Source organism: Saccopteryx leptura, chromosome 5 (assembly GCF_036850995.1).
Source record: "Saccopteryx leptura isolate mSacLep1 chromosome 5, mSacLep1_pri_phased_curated, whole genome shotgun sequence".
NCBI lineage: Eukaryota > Metazoa > Chordata > Mammalia > Chiroptera > Emballonuridae > Saccopteryx > Saccopteryx leptura.
In genome coordinates, this window is record NC_089507.1 from 140039039 (window position 1) to 140049674 (window position 10636).

The 10636-nt window shown below is 52.5% G+C and overlaps 1 protein-coding gene across 4 annotated transcripts; it reads right to left on the reverse strand.

Annotated features, from left to right (window-relative positions):
• Window positions 1-86: 86 nt before the first annotated feature.
• Window positions 87-10459, reverse strand: ASB10 (ankyrin repeat and SOCS box containing 10). 4 transcript variants are annotated; one of them, XM_066386136.1, is made up of 6 exons: window positions 10167-10459; window positions 9097-9364; window positions 5067-5586; window positions 988-1101; window positions 527-712; window positions 87-379 (listed from the first exon to the last, which is right to left on the reverse strand). In XM_066386136.1, exons 1-5 carry the CDS (start codon window positions 10435-10437, stop codon window positions 527-529), a joined length of 1359 nt encoding a protein of 452 aa, XP_066242233.1. In that variant the 5' UTR covers window positions 10438-10459; the 3' UTR covers window positions 87-379. The 4 variants fall into 4 exon arrangements, with proteins under 4 accessions (XP_066242233.1, XP_066242237.1, XP_066242236.1 ...); XM_066386140.1 differs by lacking the exon at window positions 10167-10459 and adding an exon at window positions 9550-9936 and having other exon boundaries at window positions 5124-5586; XM_066386139.1 differs by lacking the exon at window positions 10167-10459 and adding an exon at window positions 9550-9936 and having other exon boundaries at window positions 527-667.
• Between the last annotated feature and the right edge of the window lie 177 nt (window positions 10460-10636).

Consider the following 10636-nt stretch of genomic DNA (forward strand, 5'->3'; position numbering starts at 1 on the left):
CCGCCCTGAGTTCCCTGTGAGAGGACCAGCTCAGAGGCAGGCCTTTTGGAGACAGTACCAAAACAATACAGGTATGAAGACTTTAATGTGCGTACAGGATTTGGATCAACCAGAGGGGACCTCAGGAGACTCCCAAGATGAGACTGTCACTTGCCATGAATCTTCGCTGTCTCTCCAACAAACATGTTCCATCCAACCTCTCCCTGGTGGGAATGGCCACACCCACTCTGCCTGTGGAGGTGGACCTCCTGCTGAGAGGGGCCACCTCAGCTTGAGCTGATTCAGTTCAGTCCTGGGTTTAGGGCCCTGTGAGAAACAGGCTGGGACCCCGGCGGCCTGGGGCATCTGTTTTCAGCCTCTCTCAAAATGCATTGTCCATCTGGAAGGAGAGGAGTGCATTCAGAGAGCAGTGCTCTGGGAGGCTGGCCGATTCTGGCCAGGACTCTGCCCCAACTCTTCTCTTGCCTTTTACCCTCCTCCCACCCCCCAAAAACCCATGGGACTGCCTATAGAACCCAGGACTGACCTAGTAGAGCACGTCCTCGAAGTCCAGCTGCAGGTAGTGGAGCAGGCGGGGTGGCAGGGGAAGGCGGGGTAGAGCATGGGGCAGGCAGGCCTCTAGGTGAGCACGGAGCGCACAGCGGCTCAGGTGCTGCAGAGACCTGGGCTGCCTCACCAAGGTGAAGAGAGATGAGTAGAAACGGTGGTGCTTCTGGGGACAGAATGGGGGGCTCAGCGAGGCAGCCTGGGACAGGTGGCAACCACTTCCTCCCACAGGGGGAGGCTGCTAGCCGGAGGGAGTCTTCAGGAGCCTCTTGGGTGCAGGGAGAGTTTTGGGTGTTCACGCTGTGAGATTTCTCCTTCCAGGACATTAGGGGGTCTCTGGGTAATTTCTGTGGGGCGGAATCGGGGGGCCCAAGGGGCTTCCCTTTAGGAAGTCTCTTGGGTAGGCTGAGTGACTGTGTGGCCAGGGTCCTGGGGTCTAACCTGCAGAGTTTCAGGAGGCACCAGGCCCACGGCCTCCTCAGGAAGCTTCATGACACTGTAGGTGTTCATCAGGACCTCAATGGTCCGCGGGGATGCACACCAGCGTTCCAGCACCTGGAGGAAGCAGTGATGGTTAGTGTTTCCAGGTTTACCCTACACTGCAGGTCCCTGTCAGGCCACACAGGATGACCAGGCAGCACTAAAACAGCTGTTGTGGGTTAAATTATGCCCCTCCCAAAAGTGTGACCTGTTTAGAAACAGGGTTTTTGCAGATGTAATCAAGTTAAAATGAGGTCAGCAGGGTGGGTCCTAATCCAATATCACTGCTGTCTTTATGAGAAGAGGAAACAGGAACATAGTCATCACATAGGAGAATGCCCTATGATGACAGAGACAGAGATTGGAGTGATGTACCTACAAGCCAAGGATGGAGAGCAGCCACCAGAAGCTTGGGGACAGGCACGAAACAGGTTCTCCCCTCAGAGTCTCTGGAAGAAACCAACCCTACCAACAACTGGATTTCAAATTTCCAGACTCTGGGACGATGAGGGAATAAGTCACCTAGTTTGTGTTACTTTTTTTATGGATGTGACAAGAAACCAATAGTCAGCTAACATTTCTGTTGTGCATCATCTATGTACTTCATATGTATTAAGTCTCTTAATCCTTGTCCCTTATAAGGTATGAACTGTTATTATCCCAATTTTATAGACAAAGGAAACTGAGGCACAGAGAAATTAAGTAACTTGGCCACATTATAACTCCAATGGTGTGGCTCCTCATTCTGCTCTACCAGCTGCCTCTACAGGACTCTCTGTTGGATGATTATGGATGGGAAAGGTGTGCCTGACTTGAGGTGGAAGCTCCTGACAGGAATACAACATTAATGAATCTGTCCGATGCCAAGTGAGGGGTAGATTCTATTCATCTGGGAGTTTCTATTTCACAAGAGACCCCAGAGTACAGATGTACCACGGCAAAGAAAAATAAGTAGATTCGGAGACAGCATGGTTGGGAGGGCAAAGGACTAGGTGGGAGGTCAAGAAAGGCCTCTCTATGACGTGGCCTGATGCAATAGGGAACGAACCATGCCAGGGGAACTGCCCGTGCTGGGGGACCGTCCACGTGGTCAGAAAGGCAGCCCCACATGGGTCGGACACACTCAGGTACCATCATAGCCACCCACGCCTGCACGTAATACCCACAAGCAGATTTGCACTTCATCCTCTCCATCTCTTGTTATATGTCAAGTGACAGGCAGTGGCCACAGATTCTTTGTAAAATCAGAGGATGGCTAAGTGCCATTTCCCAGGCAGCATCCCTGTCCATGACACCCATGCCTGCCCTGCCTCCCTGCCCACACACTGGCATATAACATGAGGGACTTGAACACCCCACGTGAGGAGAGGAGACCCTTCTGCCTGGCTGGCCGGGAGTGCTGCAGGTACTAGTCTTGCCAGATAATGGGGACAGGTAGAAGGCCTTGTGCAGGAAACGGGGCCCCTCGGGAAAGCATCCTCTGGCCCTCTACACCCAAGACCCTCTGCTCCTGGTCCTGCATATGGGCAGTGCTCTGCCCAGAGCAGGCCTCTGTGCCTGCTCCTTAGTGCTAGGAAAACACAGACTGGTTACTCCCGACTCTCCTGCTCTAGCTGTTCCTGTCTGCCATTCAGGCCAGCCTCTCTGTCCTTCCCAGCCCACTCTGATTTTCTCTCCAGACTCCACCTGGGATGCTTGTGTCTCTGGCTCTTCAAGCCCTGCCTGTCCCAAGTCCCACCCCCTCCGAGAAGCCTCCTGCATTCCAACCTGCATCTTCTCTCCTCTGTCTAATGAAACCCTGCACTGGGATGACACCTAACAGTTTTCCAAGTGCTTTCACATATACTATTGAACTTCTGAACAATGCTAGCTAACAGGTGCTGAACACTAATTTCAGGCTAGGCCCTGCTCCGGAGCTTATCTGCATGTGAAGTCTTTGAGTTCTCACACTGACCCCAAGAAGCAGGCATACTGCAGCGTCCCTAGCTTACGGACAGACAAGGAAACTGGGGCCTAGAGAGATTAAGCAACTTGCCAGGGGTGGCACAGGGAGTGTGCCTGGCTGCAGAGCCTGCACTCTTAGTGGCCACCTACCTCAGAGGTTGTTGGGAGGACTGAGGGAACCCATTCAACAAGTCATCCACCTTCATACAGTGTCTGGTGTGTGCTCAGGGCTGTACTGGTTCCTACTGTTACCCGCTGTGCTCCAATAGCTTTTCATCCCTGTTCGGTCGCAGGGAACTTGGGCTCAAAACATTCCAGTGACTTGCCTATAGTCACACAAACAAGCAAAATAGTTTGGACTCCTGAGTGTCCAGTCTAGTACAGTGGCTTCCAGGGAACTGGCTGGGGCCCACTGTGGTCCCACAGAGGCCGGAGAGCCGTCCTTGCAGGGAGGAGTTCCTCACCAGAGCTCAGCCTGGAACAGCTGCCCGACCGTGGGAAATGGATTCTGCACTTTCTGATCATGGCACCAGGGTGAAGAGATGAACGGGGCACTTTGCTGTGCTGCCCACCTTGTTCTGGGAGGAGTGGGGTCAGAGGGGTGGCCAGGGGGGTCCTGGGAAACCCACCCGCTGTTCCGTCTCCTCCTCCCTCCCCATCCCCTATGACTCCAGAAAATCATTAGCTGTCAGAGACACCATCAGATTACAGGGAATTGCTTGTCTCCTAATTATCTGGTGTTAATAGGAGATTAATTAGTGTTAATTGTTGATTTTCTTGTATTCTCCCAAAGGGGAGACCAATCTGCTGAACTCTCAGGCTGTTTAATTATTTGGTCTTGCTTAGGAATCTAGACAGATGCTTCTAGGTTTGTGAGTGAAGGGGAAACGTGGGGACAACAGGGATGCATCCAGGACAATGCAGGATGGGCAGGACAAGCAGGGAGGTGGGGCAGGGGGGCCTGCGCACCACCATGTTAGTCCTGACCCAGCTCTTCAGAGAGCAGGTTTTCCTACCCAAGACCCAGTGCCCTTCACGAGGTCATATAGCTCCTTCCAGGCAAGACACAGCATGGGACAGGGCCCCCTGCCCGGAGACATCAGCAACGCAGGTTTTCCAGTTGAACTCACTTTGGGGAAATTAACTTAAAGTAAGATCCAGATTGGAAATTGACAGCAGAAGGCTTTTTCTCAGGTGCCGGGACTGGGTGATGTCGGTCCTGCTCAAAGCTCAGAAACCAGGACCATCGTCTGCAGGAGGAGCCTTGTGATGCAGACTCATCACTCCGCCTTAGGGGAGCCTCTCCTGCACTTGGAGGGTCTCATGAACAGGCCCCGCAGCCAGCCAGAGTTTCCTGAATGCTTCTATTTATCAGCTCACTCCTCCTGCCCATATCAGTCCTGGCTCCTCCTTCATGTTTCTTCCACTCCTTTAGCCTGACCAGACAGTGGTACAGTGGACAGAGCATCAGTTTGGGATGCTGAGGACCCGGATTCAAAACCCTGAGGTCGCCAGTTTGAGTGTGAGATCATAGACATGATCCCATGGTCACTGGCTTGAAGCCCAAGGTCGCTGGCTTGAGCAAGGGGTCACTGGCTCACCTGGAGCCCCAATCTCCCGGTCAAGGCACATATGAGAAAGCAATCAATGAACAGCTAAGGTGATGCAACTATGAGTTGATGCTTTTTATCTCTCTCCCTTCTTCTCTGTCTGTCCTCACTCTCTTGCTTTAAAAAAAAAAAGACTCTTCCAATCCTTTGTAATCTGGCTCCACTGCCCTCAGTCCACCTTCACCACACACATACACACATGTGCATATGCAAATGCATACACATGGTTGCACACTCACACATATACACATCTGTGCACATACATGCACACATGTATGCACATGCACACATGCACACACACACACACTCTGGTCTGTGTCCTTACCTTTGCCCCTGTTGGGCTCTGCTGGCTCATGGAAGGAAGGACAGACTGAACTGACCTATCAAATGTCCATGAGTTCCAGCTGCTTTCAAAGCAGGCAGGAGCACAGCTCTGGGTCCTGCCCCCTCGCATTCACTGCCCACCCGCTGCCCCCAGCCCCGTACCTTGGGGAGAGCCCCAGGCCAGACTCGGACAGCACCGTGATTGAGCAGAGCCCTCACCACATTCTCTGGGCTCTGGGCCAGGGCCGAGGGTGGGCCCTGAAGAGCATAGTGCAGGGCCGTGTGTCCCCCATAGTCCATGATATTGACGCTGACTCCGTAGGCCAGGAGCAGTTCCACGACAGCAGCATGGCCGCGGCGACAGGCCAGGTGCAGGGGCCGCCTCTTGTCCTGGTCAGCGGCATTAGCATCAGCGCCGGCTGAGAGCAGCAAGCGGCACAGCTGGAGGCAGCGGGCAGTGGTGGCTTCAGCGTCGGCAGGAGACATGCAGCGGGTGTCACAGGCAATCAGCAGGGGGGTCCAGCCTTCAGCATCACGGGCATCTAGGCATGCCCCCCATCTGAGGAGGAGGTCTGCCAGCTCCACGTGGCCAAGCCGGGCAGCCACATGCAAAGGGGTCTCTTCTTCCTCCTCGGAGCGACTGTCCACTTTTGCCCCAAACCTCAGGAGCAACTCTGCACACCTAGGTAGGGCGAGAGGGTGGTGGGCGCAGACCTTGACCTCTGCACCCCTGCCTGTCTGAGCAAAGCAGACACAGGGGAGCCCTGGGTGACTGCTGGTTCCATATGTCCTCACCTTCCATCTCGTCACTAGTCACCCAGCAGCATTCTGCAGAATCAACAATGCCCACTCTCCAAGCCCATGATCTGCCTGCAGAAATAGTGCACTAAACCCTCAATGTCAGGAAAAGCCACGAGACACCATTATGCACTGAAAACAGGCATCTTCCAAGGGCCTCGTCTGTACTCCCTTGTTTCATGCCCATGGCATTCCTAGAGCAGGTTCAGATGGTAAAATGGCAGGTCTGAGGCTCTGAGAGTCATCCCCATGGTGACACAGCTCATAAGGGCAGGAGCTGGCCTTTGAGTCCAGGGGCCACAGGGCAGTGGAGGGACTGAAGGGGGAAGTGGAGTGTGAGGCTTGGCAGCAAACAAACAAAAGCAAAATTCACCAGCCAGATTTGCCCAATGGAGGCCCCCACAGAAGGCCGTGTGCACGAAGATCCAAGGCTAAGGGTCTTAGCCTCTTTGCTAAAACAAGCCCCAGCTTCCCCATCCGGAGAATGGGAACAATTTCTGAAAGCTAGACCTGGATGAAACTACTGTGGGCAGCATATGCCTGAGAAGCTGTTATCATAAGAACTCTTAGCAGCAGTCTTGGGTGGAAGGGAATTAGAAGTGGGTGATCTAGATAGGGATGAATCGTTATTTTATCCTGCCTACATTTCTCCGTGTTCAAAATTCTCCATAATGACTTTACATATATATTTGTTTACTCAAGAAAGAAAGGAAGGATGCCCTGGCGGGTGGCTCAGTGGATAGAGTATTGTCCCTGTGTGCCAAGGTCACAGGTTTGATCCCTGGTCAGGGCACACATGAGAAGCAATCAATGAGGGCACAACTAAATGGAACTAAGTGGAACAATGAATTGATGCATTTCTTTCTCTCCCTTCTCCTCTCTCTCTCTCAAATCAATGGAAAAATAAAAAATATAAAGTAAGGAAGAAAGGAAGGATTATCACTGGGCGTGATCTCAGGAAGGCTGGGCTGGAACACAGCCAGAACTAAACCTGTGGGACTGTATTATCCTAGATCAGTGGCAGTCAACCTGGTCCCTACTGCCCACTAGTGGGTGTTCCAGCTTTCATGGTGGGCAGTAGTGGAGCAACCAAAGTATAAATAAAAAGATAGATTTAACTATAGTAAGTTGTTTTATAAAGATTTATTTTGCCAAACTTAGCGAAAATTCGACATAAAGTACTTGGTAAGCAATTATTATTATATGCTTTAACTTGCTGTAACTCTGCTTTATAGATTTTATAAAGTCAAGTTACTTCCCTACTTTATAAATCACCATTACTGTGGAACCAGTGGGTGGTTAGAAAATTTTACTACTAACAGAGGTACAAAAGTGGGCGGTAGGTATAAAAAGGTTGACTACCCCTGTCCTAGATAGTAGCTACCAGCCACATGATTGGTCCTGATTGAGACATGCCATGAGTGTAAAATCACACCACTTTGAAGACAGTACAAAACAAGAATAGAAAATATCTCACTAGAGTCTTGTGAAGGGGGGGTTGGGTATTGATTATATGTTGAAATAACATTTTGATTGTATTGTACGGAAGAAAATGTACTACGAAAACTAATTCCACCTGTTTCCCAGATATCTGTACATTCATGTTCACAGCAGCATTATTAGTCACAACAGCCAAAAACATGGAAGTTAACTCAGCATACATAGATAGCTCAGTGGGTAACTGACACGTAGCACCTACATACAATGGAATATTACTCAGTCTTTAAAAGGAAGGGAATTCTGACACATGCTACAGCAGGGGTGAACCCTGAGGACACTATGCTAAATGATATCAGCCAGCCACAAAAGGACAAACACTGTATGATTCCATGTGTATGAGGCAGCCAGAGTAGTCCAATTCATAGAGACCAACAGTAGAATGGTAGTTGCCATGGGCTGAGGGGAGAGAGGGATGGGAATTTATTGTTCAGTGGGTGTGGAATTTCAGTTTCATAAAATTTTAAGTTTAGGAGTTGGGTGGATGGTGGTGATGGTTACGCAACTATATGAATGTACTTGCATACTTAGAAATGGTTGAGATGGCCAATTTTATGCTATGTTTATTTTACCACTGTTTAAAAGAAAAATCAATTCTACCTGTTTCTTTTAACTTTTGTGATAAGGCTACATGGAAATTGCCTACATGGCTCACATTGTATTTCTCCTGAACCATGCTGGTGTAGAACTTATCTTCAATACGATAAGTCAATGGAGTCCTTTGAAGGCTGAGGAGGTTAACAGGTGGAAGAAAGTCCTTGAAAGAAGGACCCAAGGATCAAAAATTTGGCACCATTCAGGGGCAGGTGTGCAGAGAGGGCCTCCAGTGTGCGTGTAGTTAGCCGTAAATTTTCCAAGGCTTCCCTTGTAAGAGTCCATGCTCATCAAGAAATTGGGATTCATCCTCCAAGATTCACTACACATAGGGGATAATTATCTGGACTATTTCCTACAAGTAATAATACGTTGTCACATTTAGGTATATCCATTAGTTTCTTGTGAGTTTGGTTAGTTGAATTTGGTCCTTTTTTTTTTTTTACAGAGACAGAGAGAGAGTCAGAGAGAGGAATAGACAGGGACAGAGAGAGATCAGAAGCATCAATCAATCATCAGTTTTTTGTTGTGACACCTTAGTTGTTCATTGATTGCTTTCTCATATGTGCCTTGACCATGGGCCTTCAGCAGACCGAGTAACACCTTGTTCAAGCCAGCGACCTTGGGTCCAAGCTGGTGAGCTTTTGCTCAAACCAGATGAGCCCGTGCTCAAACTGGTGACCTCGGAGTCTTGAACCCAGGTCCTCCGCATCCCAGTCCGATGCTTTATCCACTGTGCCACAGCCTGGTCAGGCTAGATTTGGTCCTTGAGCCCAGTAATGATAGTGCCTGCCAATCTGGAAATGCCAGACCTGCCAAGCTGAGAACCAGACTCTGTCCACAGGGATCAATGCAGGCTCTAACTGGGGGTCGCTCTCCTCGCAGCCTATCTGGGTCACTGGACAGCCGGTCCCTGACAGCAGGACTGTGCCTCAGCTGCTGTACTTACCACAGTCTGGGAATGCAGGATACACTTAGAATACATGAAAACTTCACAGTGCAGTATGGACCCCCAGAATGAGTCCAGATAAGTTCTGCAATGTAGGCCATGCAGCTGGCCCCTGCCACAGCCCTCCTCCACCTCTGGGGAAGCAGGGACTATCCCCAGTCTAGGTCATTCCAAATGTCCTGGGGCCAATGATTGGATGGTTTGGGAACAACTGTGTCCTGACAGCCCCCCCCCCCCCGAGCCCTGACCTCCAGCCAGCCCACTCAGCTGACCAGCCCCTGGCATGCTTCCCAATCCTCCCTGCGGTCATTGCTTTGTCCCCCGGGGTGGAATGGGGCTTGAGAGGACACTCACTCAAGGATGCTAGAGCCTCTGCAGAGGTGCAAGGGACAATTCCCATCCTGGTCAGGGATGTTGGGGTCGGCTCCTGCCACCAGCAGCACATGGACACAGTCAGCGTGGCCCGCAGCGCAGGCCTCATGCAGGGCGGTGCGGCCCGCGGGGGCCATGTCTGGCCTGGCCCGCCATCTCAGCAGCAGCCGCAGCACTTCTATGTGGCCCCGGCTGGCTGCCACATGCAGTGGGGTGATCAGCTCCTCTTCGTATGTCAGAGACCAGAGTCCTAAGGGAGGGAGAGAGGAGACATGGGCCTCAGTCCCTGGAGGGGAGCAAAGAGCTGCCGGGCCATGGGGGAGGTGGGCAGAGACTGGGAAAAGGGAGCCTGGAGCTCCATTCCCAGCCTCCCTTCTCCCATTCAGACCCACCCCCCCCACCCCCACCCCCACCACCAGGGCCCCTGGCCCATACTCAGAGCGCGGATGTTGTAGCGGAAATCCCTCCATCGCTCTGGGTTGCTGATATCAAAGATGGAATCTGGCGCCAGGCCAGTGCCAGAGTCGGCAAGGATGTGGGAGACCAAGCCCACATCCCCTGCCAGCAACGCCTGCCAGAAAGCCAAGGCGGGTCCCGAGGCTGTGCAGGTGACGATGGGTCCTGGGCCAGCCTCTGACTGCTCTGCCGACCCACTGCCGGGGTTCTCCACCAGCCTGGCACAGAGGGCATGTCTGTCACCCAGGGGCTCTTCCTGCCCCTTGCATTCTTCTGGGGACCAGCTCATGAGGGCAGAGTGTGTGCATATGGGAAGAGGGATGGGGGGGGGGAGGAGAGGTGGGGGCCAAAGGCAAAGAAAAAAAGAAGGGGAAACAGACAGATGGAGGGAAAGGTTCTGTGTGTCCCTGAGCTGAGCCTGACCCAGACACACAGATCAGCAGAAGCTATTCTGGGCTCCGCATGACTTTACTCCTGGGGCAAGGTTTAGGTAAGCCTTGGTGTGAGGGAGAAACTGCCAGAGGCTTCTTCCTTTCCTCAAGCACTTGGCACCTGTGTGCCCAATGTGGCCAGCCCTGCCACCCGCTGCCCCTCACCCCTCTGGTGGCAGCTCCAGCAGGGCTCAGCAGCCTGGCTCTCCAGCAGCAGGTCAGTGGTGCCATGTGGGGGGTACAGTTCCAGCAACCTCTCCAGGTCCCTGGTGTAGAGGGCATTCTGCAGGGCCATGTCACGGCAGAGCAGCGGCGAAGGCTGTGGGGGCTCCCGGACTGGGCGGTACTGGGATCCCTGGACTTGGGTGGCAGAGGCTGAGGGGAAGCACCCCAAATGCTGTCCCCAGGGGGGAGTGCAGCCCTTTCTTCCAGGCATGGCCAGTTTGAGGAAGAGAGACAAAGAAGCAAGACTCAAGGCAGGCAGGCGGGCTTTGGGCCTGAGCCAGGCCAGGCCCATTGGGGGAAGGCCAAGGGAGCCAAGCCATAAATAGCCCCTGCTGTCCCAGCTGTCAGTCCTGGGGAACGAGGCCTGGGCTGGCAGCAGGAACTAAGGAGGAGCCTGGAGACCGAGTGAG

Excerpts from the sequence above, each read along its gene's own strand:
- ASB10 (XM_066386138.1), bottom strand. The coding sequence starts at position 9,859 with ATGAGCTGGTCCCCAGAAGAATGCAAGGGGCAGGAAGAGCCCCTGGGT. Across the intron at positions 1,102-5,066 it reads GGCCTGGGGCTCTCCCCAAG|GTGCTGGAACGCTGGTGTGC; the intron begins GTACGGGGCTGG and ends TGCTTCCTCCAG. Across the intron at positions 713-987 it reads TGCCTCCTGAAACTCTGCAG|AAGCACCACCGTTTCTACTC; the intron begins GTTAGACCCCAG and ends TTCTGTCCCCAG.